The 20,075-nt window shown below is 39.5% G+C and overlaps 1 protein-coding gene across 2 annotated transcripts in view; it reads left to right on the top strand.

Moving 5' to 3' along the window:
• The window catches only part of SPATA20 (spermatogenesis associated 20), a 46,337-nt gene that overhangs the window by 10,784 nt on the left and 15,478 nt on the right, over positions 1-20,075 (top strand). The window contains exons 6-15 of one of the 2 annotated variants that reach the window (XM_007422166.4): positions 327-528; positions 626-756; positions 3,620-3,724; positions 7,159-7,233; positions 7,777-7,989; positions 9,661-9,853; positions 10,872-11,040; positions 13,826-14,034; positions 17,564-17,763; positions 18,903-18,983. In XM_007422166.4, the coding sequence (XP_007422228.1) occupies positions 327-528; positions 626-756; positions 3,620-3,724; positions 7,159-7,233; positions 7,777-7,989; positions 9,661-9,853; positions 10,872-11,040; positions 13,826-14,034; positions 17,564-17,763; positions 18,903-18,983 (1,578 nt within the window). The remainder of the gene's footprint in view (positions 1-326; positions 529-625; positions 757-3,619; positions 3,725-7,158; positions 7,234-7,776; positions 7,990-9,660; positions 9,854-10,871; positions 11,041-13,825; positions 14,035-17,563; positions 17,764-18,902; positions 18,984-20,075) is intronic. The other variant, XM_088133280.1, reaches the window with a different exon arrangement.

Raw genomic sequence — 20,075 nt, 5'->3', positions numbered from 1 at the left:
TTGTGCTAAGCCATAATTGGTTTAATCTTATGTTCATTGAAAGAACTATTATACAGTAGGTTAAGTTCACACAATACTCTAACCCATAAGTCATGGCATACAGTAGCGGCTCAGTTTACATAATACCAAACATTTCTATGTGAAAACTCAGACAGAGGGGGATTGCCCCTAATGGATTGCTATCTCATTTCTAAACTGATAATGTGAGAAGGAGCAGCTATGATGTCAAACCATTTTCTGGAGCAACCTGAAAAGATATGTAACTAGATAAGGCATGTATAAATAGCAGCAAACTATGACTTAGGTATCTTCTCCCCACTCCTCAGTGGAAACGGAACAAAAGTACCCTTTTGGAAAACAGCCAGAAAATCTTGTCTGCACTGTTAGCTAGAACTGATGTTGGCGCTCGAGGGGAGGAAGCACCCCCATCCTTAAAAGAGGTGACAACCCGATGTTTCCAACAACTATCAGAGACTTATGATGAAGAATATGGTGGATTCTCAGAATCTCCCAAATTCCCTACCCCAGGTTAGTTCAAGACTGTCTAGCTATTTCTGTAGGAGGAGCTAGTATTACATAAGCAATCGACTAAAATTCATTACTTTACTATTTTCTTTCATTCCAGTCAACTTGAATTTTCTGTTCTCCTATTGGGCTCTTCATCGGTCAACCACTGAAGGAGCACGAGCACTTCAGATGGCCCTGCATACGCTCAAGATGATGGCCTATGGTGGTATTCATGATCATATTGCTCAGGTAAGACAGTAATTTGAAACTTTTCATTAAGGGATTCAGAAATAATGTTTGTCAGGATGTGGTGGTCGATCTCTACTGTTTGTCTGCCAATCTGACACTTTCCAGTTTAAGTTAGTAGCTTCATAAATCTGCTTTCCACTTTGAGGAGGTAGATAAAAAGTATAATCAACAAATAAAAAATTGCCATTGGAATCTAATAACTGTTAAAAATTGTGGCATGCTTTTGAATTCAAAAAATACTATAAAAATACAGCATGCAACTTTCCATTGGATTGGCATAGGGGTGGCAAGTTTTTTGGCATATTGTTTCCATGTGATGGTGATGTGACTCTGGTAGAATCCTCAGTCTCACCTATAGTGCTTTCTCCTACTCATTTTTTCTTTGTCTTAGGGAGGACTGGCTTACAGGGAATGGATCCTCCCTTTCCAGTGCAATCATATCATACATAGCTTGCTAAACAGCTGGGTTGATAGCTAGTGGAGAAGTACATTGTAATTGGAAGGATATTGCAAATGAGGAGTTGTTCCTGCATCTCATGCTTTCCAAGAAAATTGTACTGCTTCCAGCCTGGGGAGGAACTGAGCAGATTCTTGGGGGTGTACTTGCTTGGGAATTATGCAGTGGCAGTGGATAAGTGGAGACTTTGGGCACCTGCATAAACTGCATTTTAGGCCTCCAAGGGCACAGTGTAGGCTAGAGGCCATGCACATATGGGCTAACTAGTCTTCCCTACCCTATTTTAATTTTAATTTTGATTGATTGTTGTGCTAATCAAGTTGATATTGACTCTTAGTGATCACATACATAAGCCTCCTCCAGGATTATCTCTCCCCAACCTGGCCCTTCAGGTCTTCCGGTGATGTATCCATCACTACTGTAATTGAGTCCATCCACCTTTCTGATGGTCGTCCCCTTCTTCTTTTTCCTTCCACCATTCCCAGAATTATAGATTACTCAAGAAAGCTGGGTCTTCACATAATATGTCCCAAATATGATAATTTGTGCCTGATCATTTGTGCCTTGAGTGAGAACTCTGGATTGATTTATTCTATGATCTGGATTATTTATTTTCTTCACTATCCAAGGTGTTCTCAAGAGTCATCTTCAACTCCAAAGTTCAAAAGCATCAATACCTTTTCTATCCTGCCTCTTCAATGGCTAACTTTGCTCCCATAGAGTATCATAGGGAAAAAAAATCTGAACAGTTCTGAGCTTTGTAGATATAGACAAGTCAAGGCATCCAAGTATCTTTTCCAAGGCCTTCGTTGCTACCCTATCAAGTGCTAGCCTGTGACATTTTTCTTGACTGCTGGTTCCTTTACTGTTGATAGTCAAACCCAAAAGGCAGAAGTTTTCTACCACTTCAGTATCTTCATGGTCAATTCTAAAGTTGGTTGCTGGGCCTATTGACATTAGTTTGGGCTTAATTGTTTTAATCTAACTCATTATATGGCAGACAAATTTGCTGTAAATACCCTAATCTTAGATCCTGATCCTGCTGACTCCCACCCTCCAGAAACTTAACTCCAAAGATGCTATAGCTGTAAGTAACCTAAATCAAATAAACAATGTCCAAGTGTGAGGACCTATAACAAAATGAAGTGAAGAAGGTTCTATTTAGGGCTGCAGCTTTGTTTTATTCCCCCTCCCAGACCTAGTCGCATTTTCAATTTATCTATATTAGTGAGTTAGCATTTTCCCCACAACAGTGAATGAGTTTTGTGTGTGCAGATCTCAGCCAGCCAGGGGTTCTAAAACTTTTCAGTTCTGTGATCCCCTAAAATGATAAATGAATTTGTGCACCCTTCCTCATAACAACTAAACAATACACTAAGAATAAATGAAGAATAGATAATAAATACAATTGCTGGGATTGTTGGGTGGTTTTGACCAATGGCCAGACCCACAGGCTTGAGCAAGCTCACTGTGGGTTTACCCCACCAAAGCTGGAGTAAGCTTTGACAGAACTCCTGCTTTGCTTGCCATTAGGGTAGTGGGAACATTACCAAAAGTTGCTCCAGGGTTTGCTCCCTGCTTTGACAGTACTCCAGGATTTGCAAAACGATTGCAATCTCCTTTGAGCTGCTTGCAGTTCCCCTGAGAGACTCATCCCACACTTTGCGGACTCCTGTAGTAGATCATTTTAGTATGTGAATGAACTAATTGATGCTCCTCCTTGGTTATATTAAAATCTTGGGTTTCTTCATTGATTTCTGTGGCAACTTTCACTTCATCAGTAGAGACCTTTGAAAATAGCTTCTCAGTACAAATCAGGGAATAACCTGTTCAAATAATAGAATGTTTTAGCTGGTCTTTCAAAAAAATCTGTTTTCTTCTTCTATCCCTTTTTCCAGCCACTCCATTACATTCTCCTCAATCCAGGCTTTTAGCTGTTATGAGCAATGGCTTTTAGATAATTGATTTGGAAATAGAATATATGCTATGCTGAAGTGTCAGATTCTAGAAAGATAAGCAGAAAACGAAGAAGTTTGTTTCCTGGAACTTTTACTGCATGTGCCAGTCATTACATTGTGGTTTGCCAAATCTGACATTTGCTATGCTTTCGCTGTTCTGCTCCCAACCAGTGTATTAGCTAGTAGATATTTATGTTCTGTGAATGAGTTACATCATTGTAGATTGTGCTGTGACTGACCTGCATTGGTGGCTTCATATTGCCAGTAGACCACCCTCCACATTCACTTGGTGATCAGTGAACTAGTTGGCTTGACCAGTGAACTCTCAAAATTATTCATCTCCATGTTTTCTGCTCTGTATGTAGAAAATTGAATCATAGTTCTTACAAGGCACAAATGTTAAAAAGATTCTTCTCTACCCCCACCCACCACACCAATTCTCCTGCAGGGGTTCCATCGCTACTCCACTGACCAACGTTGGCATGTCCCTCACTTTGAAAAGATGCTGTATGATCAGGGTCAGCTGGCAGCAGTTTACGCGAAGGCATTTCAGGTATTCCTTAGCAAAATCTTTTGGCCACCATATCAGGGCCTGAAAGAACTGATGAATTAACCCTGTTTATTGGAGTCACAAAGCAAATTGTTTTGTAATGGTGCCCAGGAGAAAGAAAGTTGGGTGACTCTTGTATTTTTACTACCTTTGTTTCTTTCTTGCTGATTTAGATGAATGGTAAGGGAGAAGTTACAGTTTTACCCAGGAATAAGTCTTGTGATCCCTATTAGCCACACATGTATAGAGCAGTAAGACTGGGGAGTATAGGAAACATACTGTTCAAGATGACAAGGGTGAACAATCTGGGGGAAGTATATTTCCTTGTGTCTGGAACAGCAGTTGAGATTCAGATCAGTCTTTGATTGAACTAGAATATGTTATTGCTAATCAGTAGGGTGATTCCTTGGATCCTTTTTTAACATTACATTCTCCACTTATTGCTGAGTGAACATGGAGATAACAATGGAATGTGGGGCAAAAAGAGGAGGATGGGGCAAGAAGAAGCTATTGTAGACTGACATTTAATTTCTTTAGTTTAGCTCTTGCATCCAGGATTCATTTATACACATACGGGCAGAACAGAGGGGAAAGGTTTCTTCTTTCCTTTGTTCCTTTTATGACATCTGTGACAACTAAGGGGAATGCTGTACTGTTTATACAGCTTCCCCATGCCATTTTTTCTTACTACCATTATTTTTGGCAGTAATGTTGGCACCCCAAGAGCATAATGAAAACCCAAAGCAGCATTTAGACGTATCACTTTCTGCATTGTAGAGCAACCAGTATTTACATAGCATTGTTGAGAAGAGAAAAAAACAAGAAGCGGTTTACTAGGTGGACTTTCTTTGTGGCAGACATGTTCTGGGATTGAATAAATTTGCTTAGTACTCCAGCCAGAATTACTCCTCTATGAGATTTTGGGGTGGTAGTACCTTACTGTGCCTGACTCTTCCAATATTATTTTTCACATGAGATTTCCAAGGGTCATAAGTGTGTCCAGCCACCATCATGATGGACTTCGTAATCAAAGGCAAACAGTTGATAGGGGAGGATCTTCTTTTTATCTAAAGGGAAACTAAATCAGAATTACGTAATATCTTCCAGTGTTCACTTTATGCTAGCAGCATGGCAGGATACCTTTTGTTTTCTAGGCTTCTAAAAGAACTCACGTACAGTAATTATATGATATCCCTTTGTTCTTTGTAGTCTCTTCCCAAACTCTATTTGTCCCTCATAACTAGTTTGTTCACTTACGTTCCAAAAACATCTTATGTTAATCCCTACCACTTATATTGCCACTCATTCTCTTGAAGCTATGCAAGTATCTAAAAATAAAAATGCACTTGAGTTGTAAGATCTTGTGAGAAATCTTGAAATGCTTTAAAATAGGTAATACTAGAGTCTTACTAGAGAATATATCATATATATGATAATACTTGCATATGTGTAGATTTTAAAAAGATAGCAGTCATCAGGTTTCAAATCCATGCATCACCATATTACAAGCTGTACTTGTTTTTCGCTTGTTTGTTTTTTCTTCATGCTGCTTAAAATTACAAGAACAATAGTTCTGAAAGCTGACCATTCCCCATTTTAAACAAAATAGTAAAGTCATTTCACAAACATTCTGTCTTCTGTGGTTTATACTGTGCACCCCAAAGTTGGGCCTGCAACTAATTACTGTTTGTTTATATAGAAGACAAGGCCTTCCCCTGTAGCAGTAATTTTTTGCAGAATAATCTCCCATGAAAGGCCTATCAAACATGTTCCATTAAAATTCTTTGAACAGCTGTGTTTTCTTCTTCATTCAGGTTTTATGGGGCAATAGAAATTGAGACATACTCTTGTTTAGGTTGGTGTTGGTTTACAACTGTGTTTCATTGTGGGCTAAGAATACTAATATTTTAATATATCTATACTCTAGTACCTGTGGAAAACCTATGGACTATGTGGTTCTCAGGCCCACTCTCCACAATCTGCAGAGGCCTAAGCATCCTGCTCACTTTTCCTTGCCTGTCCAGCTGATCAGACAGACATGGGAACAGGTTGCTATGGTGAAGGATGCAAGTAGAGAAGCTTATAATTATTCAGGGATCCTTATCAAAATATCTGCTTTCCATGTTATTGGTATCAGCAGAGAACAATGACCATCCCTGCAATAAATAAATAAATACATAAATATTGATGTGATGCTGTTGCATTGTTGAATTTTAATTGTAAGTTGTGTGGATGTCTCTTTTGAGACAAATAGGCTGGATATCCACCCAGTGAATAAATGCACATATGACACTTTTTAATAGCATCTTGGGTGCTCAGTAAGAATTATTGCTGAAGTGACCGTGGCTAGAGATGAGAGCTTAAAAGATAAGCCATTTTTCTTCTCCCACTCTGATTTTAATTGGCCATTATCAAGTTCCCCAGATAGAATTCAAAAAGGATTTGCAACCGTGAAATTCGCAAGAGTCTAAAGTTGCCTGAATCTCACAACTGGACTTAATCAGGAGTTTTGTCTGCATTTATTCAAATAGTAATATCTGTGAAGTATATTCTTAAGGATTTGAAATAACATTCATGGAACCTGGGCAAATGATTCCATGCTTGTCCATATTCTTAGGATTCCCAGCATGGTGTCCACCAGGTTTCTGCCCCAAGCTGACTTATTTTTTTTTAATAGATCCTGTTATTTATTTGATTTTAAGGAAGCAGGCATGCTATAAAGCAAAGCATTAATCTTTAACAAGATCTTAATTTGCAAGGTTATTTTTTGGCTCCGTATGGGCTGTATTGTTACAAAACAAAAATGGGGTGGTAGTGATTCCAGCCCATTGCTTTGTTTGGAAATTTGTCACCTGCCCAGAAAAAAAAGACAATTCTAAGACAGTAAAATAAGGGGATAGAGTAAGGGGAGGGCATAATCTTACCACTTTGTCTTCTAGTAGATGGGTGTTTTGTGACCGGTTGTTTTCTACCTTAATAGTTGTTTTAGGAATAGTCAAGCCATGTCTCCTTGAAGCTATTTTATATTAATTCCCGAAGCAGTTTTTCAAAATTCTAAATATGCTTATTGGCCAAAATCCATATCACATACGAGTTTTAATAGTTTTAAAAGGTTAAATGTGAAATATTACAGCTATAGGGCTATTAGAAGTTCCTCAGGTGTGAAATAAGAATATTTAACACCATATCAGGATATCCCAGCCCCCAAGTTGTGTCACATTACAAATGTAAACTGTTTCTTTTCAAACTGGTAATTACATGCTTTGCATATTCTGGGCTAGATGTTAGGCAACCTGTGGTTTCATGGTTTTGTGTAAGACTTCTCCTTATTCCCAACTTGGCTTTTTACATTGTTTATTCCAAGAATACAGTGATTATGTAGTCCTTTCCTCCCAACTTCATTTTTCTGGAATAAAGTTTTCTTGTGTTTTATGCAGATTTCTGGTGATGAATTCTTTGCAGACACAGCAGCAGACATCCTGCTTTATGTTTCTCGGGATCTAAGCGACAACGTAAGGCATATTGCTATTAGTTGATGATAAGATGTTGAGTTGCCAACACCACTTGGAACAGATGCAGCTGGACAATCCAGGCTCATGGGTTATTTGAAACAATATCGTTTTTGGATCCCTCCCAAGTCAATATAGAGTCTCATTCCATTATTTCTCTCAGATCTATTTAAAACTAAGTCCTTTAAATGCTGGAAGTGTCCACAGTCAGATTAAGAACAATGTGAAAGAAAAGCTTCAAATTGTGTAAATGGTGTTGAACACGTGATAAGCTAAAGCATGCATTACGTGCAAAATCTGATACCTCCTTCTTAAAGGCTAATGTGTGTCTGAAACCTCATATAGGGAGGTGGGTGACAAATGGCCAAGAATCCAATCAAAGCTTTATTACTAGTCATTGACCAGAAGTCAAGTGGCCAGGAGAAGGATTACATCTCCTTATCGTTTCAGTCCCATTTCTCAGGCAGAACTCACTGCCTTATATATATGTTTCAGAAATGGGTTGTGCATTAAAGTGTATGCTAATGTTAATTCTTTGGTTTTCAGTCTGGGGGGTTCTACAGTGCAGAGGATGCGGATTCATACCCTACAGTCCAATCAGAGCAGAAGCAAGAGGGTGCATTTTGTGTATGGACAGCTGAAGAGATTCGGCAGCTCCTGCCAGACCCCATTGAAGGGATCCCAGAGAAAAAGATCGTTGCAGATGTCTTCATGCATCACTATGGAATGAAGGAGGATGGCAATGTGAATCCAATGAAGGTGCAGTTGGGGAGGCTTAGTGTGGGCAGGAGAGTTTAGTCCCTTATTATTAGTGACAACACACGTAATATCCAACTGGTGCCTGTGTCGTTGCTTGGTGCAGGATTCTCAGAATAGTGTTGCGCAGAGTGCAGCAGTACTCCCAGGAAATTGCCAAAAATACACACCAGCATGAGAGATTTACAAAATGCAATGTCCATATCTTGTTCTCCAAAGAAATCCAGCCAGAAAGTATAAAATATCTGGTTGTTTATTGATAAAAATGCAAAACTCCATAAAATACAAGTTTCATACAAAATATAGGAAAAAACACTTCTTCTCATGTATTTAGCATCCAAGACTTAACAACTCCACAGATATAACAAAGTCTCTAGCTAAAAACTCCCAGGGAAGAGGTACACTACTTGGTTATTTGTTACTACTACATAACCCATAAAAATTGACTACATGGTGACTAAAACTCTACTGAGAGGTTGGGCATATAATCCTCCCGTTTTATTGCCACCCCTTGAGTAACGAGCATACGGACGCCCATAGGTGGCAGTAAATAGCAGGATACGTGCACAATTACAATAATAATTTTCACATGACTTGCTTACCCATAACAAATATGTTTTGAAGATAACGAGCTGCACTTCTTCCCATGAGAAAACCCTAACAAATAGTTCTGGAGAGAGAATGAGCTCTGTCATATCTCAGAATTCAGGATCACTAGTTCTTCTCAGAACTGCTAGGATACTAGAAGCTTTCATTTATTGGAATAAATGCCCAGTTGAAATCATCTTGCCTGTTTTTTATTCTCTTGGGTACTAATATTGTACAGATAGCCCTTGTTTAGCAACCACAATTGGGACTGGCAACACAGTTGTTAAGTGAAGTGGTTGCTAAGTGAAGCTGTGACTGTGCTGATGATCTTTACAGACCTGCGAAGATTGTAAATGCAAGGATTGGTCATAAAGTTACTTTAGCTGATCCATTAGGCTGTCCATCTTGCTCTGTTTTGCTTTGGGAGCAACTTATCAAGGGAAACCAACATATCCAGATGATCTCACAGAGATGGTGCGCAGTCAATGTTGCATGCTCGCTTGATCATTATAGGAAGGAAGAAGATGGTGGGAGAAAGCTCTGGGGTGCTGCAAGATGTGCATGGGCTTTTTTTTTTTTTTTAAAGAAAAAGATTCAGCCATCAGTTGCTGTCTAAAATAAGACAATACTGATCGATTAAAAAGTTGAAGCTGGGCTTGAAAATGAATTTAATTACTTGATGCCCCCAAAGTAGTGGAAAGAGCTAGTGTAGGCTTTATAGGTAATTCAGTCTTTTGACAGAAGAAAATCATTATTTAGGAGGCCTAGGAAGAACTGTTTTCTTTTGATAAGGTCATGACAGTGTTGTGGTAGATGAATTAGTTAGGGATATTCAACCTTTTCCAAATGGCAAAACCTTTGGAATATTTAAGAAATGTTGCAAACATCTCCCCCAACAGCTGCTACAGGAAGAATGTTTAGTCACGTAACGTGTGTATAAAACAATCAGACAGAAAAAAAGAAAAAATATTGGTATCAGTAAAATTTCCCATCTGAAAATATTCCATTGATGGGTCATATATCGTACTACCATGCGAGGGCTTAAGAAGGCATTCCCTATTCTCTTACACGGCTCTTTTGTTTCAGGATCCTCACAATGAACTAAAAGGAAAAAATGTTCTGATAATGCAGTACTCCCTGGAGCTTACAGCCGCCCGATTTGGACTGCAGCTGGAACAGCTGAAGACGTTGCTTGTTAAAAGCAGACAAAAACTATACGGAGCACGAACCCAGCGGCCACGGCCCCATCTGGACAGCAAGATGCTGGCATCCTGGAATGGTGAGGCTTGTTCTTTTGCCCTGAGCTCAGTCACACCTTTGCCAAACTGCACAGATACATGGGAGAATTCTGTGAGAAGGGGAATAGTATATTTGTCGTGGTAAGTTCTTCCATTTTTCAGCCATTTAAGGGAAATAATTTGGTGAGCTGACTTAACCACACCTGATAAGTCTACTTCTCTGGTGTTAGAAAAATAGTCTGTGATGCCACCAAAGTTATCTAGTGTTTTTCCTCTTTCTCCTGGTTTTTGATCTTTTCCTCTTTTTTTATTCTGGCCAAAAGTAGACTGGACAAGAACTATTTACTGAAACTGTTTTGACAGCAGGGGGCAGTAGCATCTTTTTTCTATTTCCTCACAGCCAGAAAAAATCTTCCTTAACCCATGAAGGTGTTTGTGTTATTGTAGTTTTTCACATTATATAAACACAGAGGGAGCACTCCTCTCCATTATGAAATGAAGATACTTGAACATATAATGGAAAAGTAATAGACAAGCTCACTCGCTATCTGCCTTGACAATGTCTATGCTGTCCAAGTGGTTCCAGAATTCACAGGCAGTCTTTCAGAAATCTTCCATTTGAGTTTCTAAGTTCATTTTTAAAACAGTGAGGGAAAAAGCATTCAAGGCCATGGAGACTTACTGACTGTGATCTTTGCAGGTGACTATTTTACCAAGTTCTAAGTTCTATGAGTGAATGCCACCCGATCTGTAATCATTGTGTCATGAGTGATGAAGACACTGTTTGTCCTCTTCTTTTTTCCTGAATCTCTGATTAGGAGTAGAAGAAAGCATGTAAAATAATGCTCTGCTCAGTGGCAAGTGAAGCATTTGACAAATAATAGTCTGCCTTTACCCTGTCTTTAGCATACTATGCGAAGAGAGCCATTTTAAGGAAGAAGTGACATAAACTGAGTAGACTACTAGGAGACTTGCTCAGGGTCAAAAGAAATTAGCTGCTGGTTGAATGTTCTGAGGGTGTGAATTCAAATGAGCACTCTCCACTGCTTTGCCTCCTAGGACTGATGATCTCTGGCTTTGCTCAGTGTGGAGCCATCTTGGGCAAGAAAGAATACATTGACCGAGCTGTACGTGCAGCTTCCTTCTTGCAAAACCACATGTTTAATGCCAGCAGTGGAAAGCTGCTAAGAACCTGTTACAAGGGCCAAGGCAACACAGTGAGCCAGAGGTAAGTGGCAGGCAATCCCAAGCGCTACAAGGCAACCAGCAAGAAGAGAGCTTGGGCAGAGGGAGAATGGGACTTTTCCTCAGGGATGGAGTACCTTACTTTGCACAGTGAGGTTCTGGTCCACCCTCGTGGTTCCAGTTAAAAACATTAGTTAATAGGCAATAGGAAAGACTTGTGCCTGAGTCCCTGCAGAGCTGTTGCCAATTAAATGCAAAACTATATTGAGTTGGGTGAATAAATAATTAGGCCTGGAAGAAAGCAGGCTTCCTTCATACCCAAACACGCGGCAACTGCATTTTTGTTTCTGTGATGCTGAAGGAAGTGTGCATGAGAAGAGGCAATTAGGACTGGAGCCTGCTAGGCCTAGAATTCTCTTGAGGAGGGAAACCAGCCAAGCCTGCAAGATAAAACATCTAAGGGCATGCTAGGCAAATGTGGCCTATATATACTTTAATCTCATCACAAAACTGAATCTGACATTTGGAGTTTCCAGACTTTTTTTTTTCCCCCCTCGCTTGAACCTTGGCTATATGCTTAAACTAGGCTACTGTACCTGGGCTTCAAAAATCCATATGACATCTAGATGGCATAAAAGACTTTGTTGCCATCTAGTGGCCATCCAGCCACTAGTTGTGAGAGGACCGGTTGTAAAGTTACTTTTTCAGCAGTGTCGTAACTTCGAATGGTTGCTAAACAGGGCAGTTGTTAAGTGAGGATTATCTGTACCATATATTTGTGTAAATAGACATGTATGAAAGATGGAGTATGGAATGTGAGAATGACCTTGGCAGATGGGGGAAGAGATGCTGCCTAGGGAACAATCAGATAAAAGGGGAGGAGCCTGCAACTGAGTAAAGGGGAGAGAAAGAAACTTAGAAAGGACCTGTCCTAACTGATCAGGCAGTAAAACGGGATGGCAGGAGATTTGTACTTTCATACTTGCAAGATTCTGTTAATGTAGCCTAAGAATAAAGTAGAAGTAGCTCATCTGTTTGTATTTCCTGTCTGGTTTACCTGGGAGGGCTGACAAGTATATGAAGCCCATCCAAATCAGGCGAGAGAGTCAGAAAGTTTTGTTCTAGAAGATTGCAGCCTACTTAGCCTAGGTAGAATGATGGCTTTGAAGGAGATGCAACAAAAGTTGTTTTCAAAACAACAGATGGTTCCCGTGTGAACTGGATGAGGTGGAAAAGTACTAAGAATCATGAGAAAATGCCAAGATGGGATAGCCAAACCATCCCATAGGACAAAGGAGTGTGCACGGTGGGTGTCCTGCTTTAATTCTTTGAAACTCAAACCTAGTCTGCCCTGCTAGGCTTTAAGTTGGGTAGATATGAATGAGCATGTGTATGTGAGAGTGAATGGAGGTTTCAGTTAGCGAAGAGTAAAAGTTATAAACCTCTATTTGTTCCTATGTATCTTGAGTCTGTGGATGAGTAAGAGTAACCTGTAGCACTGGAGGCATTGTAAGACCCTCTTGACAGACCATTGGGATTCCATGTGCAGAAGCAAGCATTTCGATTAAAGGCAGGTATACAGTGGAGGAGTCTAGAGCACATGTATCCTTTGTAGTTTGAATTGCTGCAGTAGGCCTATACAAGAGGTTGCAGCCTATTTTCCTATACTGAGATTGGTAGCTATTTACCTGGGGAAGGATGCACTGCCTCCTACCTTTTCACAGTAGCCCAACAGATACTTTTATGACATTGGCTCGTTCTACAAATACCCGTCTTCTGACAGGATATGCCATCTTAAAACCGGTTCTTCTCTTGACCAAACACAAATTACATATATGTCAATAGAACTAGAGGTAATCAGAAAGGGAGGGTGATTTGCTTGACTACATTGTGCTAATAGTGGCTCTGCACCCGCTTTTTACATCTCAGGTTGAACTTTGTTTAAGCTAGCAAATTTAGCTGGTGGGAGAAAAGGTGGAGAGAGGAGACAAAGGAGGGGAAGACTGAAGAAGTGATATTAAAACTACATTTGCACTCACCTTTTCATGGATAAATGCTTTGCTCCCAGGTTTATTTCAGTAGTAAAGTTCTTCACCTTTGTAATATCACTTCAGGGGAGATTGAAGTACTGTTTTTCCTATTTGGTCCCCATATTTGGAGAATTATATTGGCTATCTACTTGCCTTGTGTCTGAGAATATGGTAACCATTGTTTTTAAAAGGGGTTTGTTATACTATCCTTCAGTTTCCACCTAGGAAGATAGAAAACATTATACTGAATTTGAGAACTGTCTATACTGTCTTTTCCAAGCATCCAGGGCAAAGCAACAGTAAAAAAATTCTTACCTATTTTAGTATTTTATAAATTAGAGGGGTGGGGGGAAGGTGCTGGACTAGGAGTAGGGAGACCCAGATGTGTGTGTGTGTGTGTACATATACACACACCTATAAAAAAATATCATGCCCCCCTCCCCCTATATTGTATAAAATGCTGCTAGACTATCCAGCAATACTTATGTACCAATCTCCTGTAATAGTGTCTGGTGTGAGAATGGCAGTAAAATTTCAGCACAAACACTTGTAGTTTCTCAATTCTCATTCTCATAAGTCAAAATCATTGCCACAAGGCAAAGAAAATAGAGTTCTGCCTGGATATTAGAGAATGTGATTTAACCAATCAGAACCTTGGATCTTCTTTTGAAATAACAGAAATGGCTGGGAGTATTTCACCTACATTTCTCTGTGGTGCTCATAATAATAATTGGACTTAGTAATGATAGGTCTGAGCTCCTCTTATGAGGTTGGGCTTTTCCCCCTTTGTTTTTGCAGTTCTGTGCCCATCCATGGATTCCTAGAGGACTATGTCTTTGTAATCCAAGCACTCTTTGATCTATATGAAGCCTCACTGAACCCGAGTTGGTTGGAATGGGCTGTGCAGCTGCAGCATAAGCAAGATGAGCTCTTCTGGGATCCAAAAGGTTTTGCCTATTTCTCCACAGCGGCTGCTGATCCTTCCTTGCTCCTCCGCATGAAGGATGGTATGTATTCTTTTGAGACAGGAGACTCCAGCTTCCAAAGGTGATTAAATGACAATCTTCACAAAACCTGTGGTCTGGGTATTGTATTAGTGATGCAGCATGCCTAGAACCGAATTCCACAGCAGTTATTGCAGCAAATAAAATCAGTTTACAATTAGTGAGAATATGGATTTCCCCCTGAGCTTATTTTAGAAACAAATTCCCAGGATGCTTAAAAGATTACCTCAAAGGAGAGAATCCCACTGCTTCTCAAGCTTGGATTAATGTCTAGGCCAAAGAAGGATTTCTAATTTCTCATCTGCTACCACGTACTAGATCTCAGAGTGCCCTCCTCACTTCACCCCACCCTTACTTAACTTCAGGTATAGGTGCCACTAGTAGCAGAAGTAGCAAGAGATGAGCAGGGAGAAAATCAGATTTTTTATTGGTGCCTGGAAAATCACTTCCCACCATTGATATTGCTCTCTTTTTGCAGTTGAAGCAAAGTTAAGGATCAAATGTGTTGGGGATTAAAGGACTGGCACAGAGGGATGATTTTTATTTTTAGGCCCTTGTTTCCAATATTTAATTTGTCTTTGAAAGTAAACTGGCTTGTCAAGAGAGAATGCAATCTAAACATAACTATGGAATTATGGAATTTCCCTCATCTGAATTGCAAAACTGCGCATGCGATAGTATATATTCTGTTGTGTTATACTTCCAGTTCTGCAACCCATTTCATTTGATATTATGCATATCAAGGAATTTGTGCCTTCACAGGCTTCAATATGCAGTTTTCTAGCTTGTGAATCTGTCTTTTGTCTTAGAATTTCCCAAATGCTACAACAAATCTGATGTTGAAACAAAGTGCACTGATGAAATTAATGGAGATGCAGATATATTACAGGGCAGAGTAAAGACAGTGGTGAATTGAGAAGGGAAGTCTATAACACACTGTTCTATCTGTTTAAAATAGGTGGAGAACCTGGTGCCCTCCAAATGCTCCTTTATGACAAGTCATAAAAACCTCAGTTGGAATGGCTAATGATTATGGAAGTAGTAGTTGCAAGTTACTGGAGCTTCTTACCATGCTCTAGATATGCATAATTTAATATTTTATCTGTTTTTATGGATTTTTTGGTTTTGTACACCACCCAGAGTCCATTGAAGTTGGATGGCTATAACAAATTTGAAATAATAATGGTGATGATTATGATGATGATGCAGATCTTCAGAGTCCCAGAAACTTGAACTGATTACTGTGCACAAGTTTTACCTTTGTCTTTCAGGTAGCAGAATTTATGAAGATATATTCTCATTGGTGTTCTTCAGCCCAAGTCATGGAGGGGGAAGGCAGCATGGCACTTCTTACATTCAACTATGTCTATTATATTCTTTTTAGGTCCATGCCTATAAATACTTTTTCTCTTAAATTGAGAATTGGCAAATAGATTTATTCTGTGGGAAGTTCATATTTCTTTTTTGTTTCACTGTAGGAATTCTGTTTGCTTATAACTTTCTTTTTTCAAACTACTCGATTAGATTGTGAGCTGCAAGTTTTGCTCTTCAGTTAAGCTGGAATTTTTAATTTGTTTAATTAACTGAATAAGAACAACAATATATCTTGATTGGCACTTATCAGTATAGCATTTTTTCCTAGTCTTGTTAGAGATCATTTCCGCATATTCTGTGAGTTCATAGAACACTTATAAAACAAATATAGTATCTCCAGATCCTGTAGAATGGTGGTTCACCCTCCTATTTCTTCAACATATGAACTTTATCTGATATTTTTTCAAGTAGAGCTACTGACCAAATTTTACTATACCATTTTTCAATTGATACATTAGCCAAATATTTCCAATGCTGAGCAATTACAAATTTAACTGCCAAAAGTTAAAAAAAATGTAATGAGTTTCTTACTGTTTAATCCCATATTCTGTTAAATATGTTTGAGAGTCCTAATTTGTGTGAAAATTTAATTCTCTGGTTAGTTAGAACATTCAATTCATCAAAACCTCCCCCCCCCCATGATGTCTTTTCTTATGTCCCCCAATGGTAGAAGAATGCTCCTCTCTGTTTGCCACCCTTCCAGCCTTTTGCTAGCTTAAAGCTGGAAGGCAAATATGCAGGATGGGTGGATGGATGGATGGATGAATGGATGGATGGATGGATGGATGGATATCTTTTTAAGCTAACTGAAACAAGTTAAGCTGCAGTTGACAAAGAACATTGTATATAAGCATAATATAATTTTTTTTAGTTGTATGACATTGTGATGGATGCTTATGAATATGGGTGAACCCTGCTGGATGCCCTTGCAACCTGGTACCCTCCCAGTGTGGACCTGCAGCCCTCAGAATTCTCCAGCATTGCCTTTGGTATGCTAGAGATGATGGAGGTGTCCTGTCCATTGGGAGAGTCCAGATTGAGGTAGAATGATAGTCAGCATTCCTTTTCCAATCAGCACTGTGGTAGTCTAGCAATGTCTTGGTCTTTGTAACAAAGTGTACATGAATATGGTAGATCAGGTTCATTCTGATATGAAAATGCCAACAGATAGTTTCTGTGCTTGTTATCACTACATGGCCATCTGCAGAGATTAATGCATGGTATCTGCTTAAGGGGAGAATCTGATTAATCAGTAGACCCAGCTTATGCTCCAGTTTTTAACCCTGACAAGTGCAAGTGGTGGGATTTCAAGTGTGGAACATTAATGGGGTGTGCAGATATGAATAAGGCAAGCATCTCTCTTGGTACATAGTCTGAGGAAGTAGAAAAATGTATTTCTTCAGCATGCTTGTTATAGTGTATACATTTATTGCACTTTGATTTTATGTTATATTAACATGTTCTCAGTAGCATTGGCTGTTATTTGTTGGTATTAAGCAGAACAGTCTGGTTGGCAGAGAGTCAGTTCATATGTAGAATATCGTATAACTTAAAGGCTCTTTGGCTATTATCCTAGATACCTGGTGTTCCATAGGGATTGGGTGGGTTCCCTGAGAGCAGTTGACTGACACAGTCAGACATGGGAGAGCATGCAGTTTGAATGCTAAGGCCCAGAAGCAATTATCTGACAATTATATAAAAATTCTCTCCTATTCATATTTCTTGGAATTTGGATTTTAATGGGATTAAAAGGATTAAAGATTAAAAGGAATTGCACCCCTTAAGGCAGAGACATTGAAGAACCTGATGAATAGCATGAAAGTGGAATGCAAGCTCCACTCCCCTTGTATCCGCAGGCATATATGTGAAGAGTCGCTTTGTATGAGGTGGGCAGCTATATAAATGTGATATATAAATAAATAAAATAAATAAAAGTCACAATGCCCATACAAAAGGGACAGTGCCTGCATTGTGATGGCACCATGCTAATTTGTCATTTGCACAATGCTAATTTGTCATTTGCTTCCACTTGCCCCCCTCTCCCCCCTCATGCTTCTGCTTTAAGGTGCAGAAGTTGTCAGAGCCTTAATAAAAGCCCTTTAACTAAAAAGTATTTTCTGTGCTCAAAAAATAGCTGATTAACTGACTATTGTTGTAGATCAAGATGGTGCAGAACCCAGCCCCAACTCTGTTGCAGTTTCTAATCTGCTCCGGGCAGCAAGCTATACTAACCATGAAGAGTGGGTGAAGAAAGCTAGGCAGATCCTAACTGTCTTCTCAGAGAGGCTTGTGAAGATTCCCGTTGTCCTCCCCGAGATGGCCCGAGCCACTGCAGCTTTTCATCTGACACTCAAACAGGTATTGTGCTGGGCAGGACAAATGTAATATATAGCATTTAGAGCAGGGTTCTCCAACCATACTTCTTTCCAGATGAGTTGAGAGATAATACCTGCATTCCCAGGGGTTATTAGCTATTGATTCTAGGAGTTGTAGTAAAACAAATCTGAATGGCACCAAGTTGGGGAAGGCTAATTTAGAGAGAGAGAACTATTAGCACTGTGTATGAAATGTCTGGGATGTCAAAACAGAACTAGAGGGAAGATTTGAGATTTTCACAAGTAGGATCACTGTATTAAAGGTTTGCACTTGTTTCTAGAGCAGCGTTTCTCCATCCTGGCAGCTTTCAGACGTGTGGACTACAACTCCCAGAATTCCCCAATAGTGAGTTATCCCTGTCCTTAGGCAATCTCCACATGGGTTGTTTTGGCTCTTGTCCGGAGCCTTCATTAACTGGTGCAGTGTAAAACAAGGCTAATCTGCACATGATTTCAAGTTCTTTTTGCATTGTGTTAGAAGAACTTGAGTAAATAGTTTGCACCTCAGTTTCTTTACAGCTATGCGTTTGGTTGTTGATTTCATTTTTACTTGTTTGTCCCTTTCTTTATGGTTATGAATTGCTACATCTGTGTTTGATGTTCTCTTTTATCATTGCCAGTCTAGAGCCAAGGTCATTTCTTGGCAGAACTCACCTACAGCATTCCTATTTCTCTTTTGAACTGCTTAAATTCCAGGATTTTAGATCTTGGATTTGCTGGAACATTTTGAATAGCCTTAGTTTAGAAAGTGGGTTGAGCTGGAGCAGAAATCTCATAAACCATAAGCAAAGCTAGAAAAATTAGAAGGTTGTCCTTAACTTCTAAGTTTTAGAGAGAGGCTAAAATGAAAGAGCAGGAGGAAGAAGCAATGCCTAATATGACTGTTCCAAATAAAAGGAACTCATGAGCTTGGTTCCATCAGTTGAAAATGTCAATGAATTCAATCCAGCACTCTGTGTGCACATTGAGAATGTCCTCTTCAGTGCAGCCAAGGGAGAGTGAATATTTCTCCAGAGCTTCTAAGCACAAAACTGTTGTATTTTGTCAGACAGTTTCTGCTGGAGGGTTTTCTTACTGAGTTTTGCTCTTTAGGAAAGACTCAAAACATTATTCTTTGAACAGGTTGTTATCTGCGGTGATCTAACAGGAGAAGATACCAGAGAGTTACTGCATGGTTACTATTCTACTTACACTCCAAACAGGGTAAGATCCATAAGTTAGAAACTGGCTTCTCTGTTACCCCTTTTTTAGGTAATCTGGCTTTGATGTTTTCCTGTGCAACATGGGATCAGAATTTTCTGGGTTGGGGAGTAAATTACCTTCATAAAATCAAGGCCATCAAAGTTGTTCTCAGGAGTACCAAATCCTTCAAGAAGCAAGCATCACAAGAATCCTGGCTAAGTCAGGTTTGTTAACCAAATTTTTGAGAAGGCAGTGCCAAATCTATAAAGGCAGTCCAAGAAGACTTATCTAAGCAGATACTATTCAAAGGAAAATGATAGGTTCTGCTTCTTAACTGAAAGTTAGATAGCCATCTATTAGAAATGTTACAGCTGCTTGTGTTGAAGATCTCCATTGAACAGGGTTCTGGACTGGAGATCAAGTTTCTTTCTCTAGAATTTTATAAGATGCAGATTTCTGAAGAATAATTTCCAAAAAGTCAGTCTTGGGGAACCAAGAGATCCTAGGAACCAGGATATGTAAGAAAAAACAAGAGTCAGAGACTGGTTAAAAACTCTTGGGCTGATTTGCAGACATATGCCTGAGCCCTAGTTCCAGTATTAGGAAGTACTGCTTATGTTACCTTGACTAATTATGGCTTATCATTATCAGTCTTATTTATACGGATGGATTACTTTGCAGAGTAGATTATTATTAGCAGGTCCTCCCCAAATTCTGGTTCAGTAGGTTGAATGCTAGATGAGGAATGGATAGGATAGCCAAATTACTAGGCCCAAGTTAGGTTTCTTGGCTGAGATACCTGATTATGCTTCTGCAGGCCCTGCCTGAGATGAGTACAAGAGTACAAAATGTCTCTCCTTAGCTGTTTTATGGCTCTTTGCTTCTCCCCCCTCCCCCTTATGATCTTTCATACTTTTGTGGAATGTATTTCAGGTCTCAGAAACTCCTTTTAGCTTGTCCCTTATCCCTGTTTCTTCTAAGTTAAGGATGCAAAATCTAAGTTGGTGGAGGCTGGGCATCTAGAAATGGCAGTACAGAAGTTGCTTTATCTGTGCCTCCTTCCAGCCATTGTCTTTCTGGGCACATAAGTCTTAACACAGGGTTTTCACTATG

The sequence above is a fragment of the Python bivittatus genome, unplaced genomic scaffold (genome assembly GCF_059951505.1).
Source record: "Python bivittatus isolate LINGU-HERP-01145 unplaced genomic scaffold, Pbiv_v1 ctg000080_np1212, whole genome shotgun sequence".
In the NCBI taxonomy this organism is placed as follows: Eukaryota; Metazoa; Chordata; class Lepidosauria; order Squamata; family Pythonidae; genus Python; species Python bivittatus.
The sequence above is the reverse complement of the archived record's forward strand: the minus strand, read 5'-3'. Positions and strand labels throughout refer to the sequence as shown.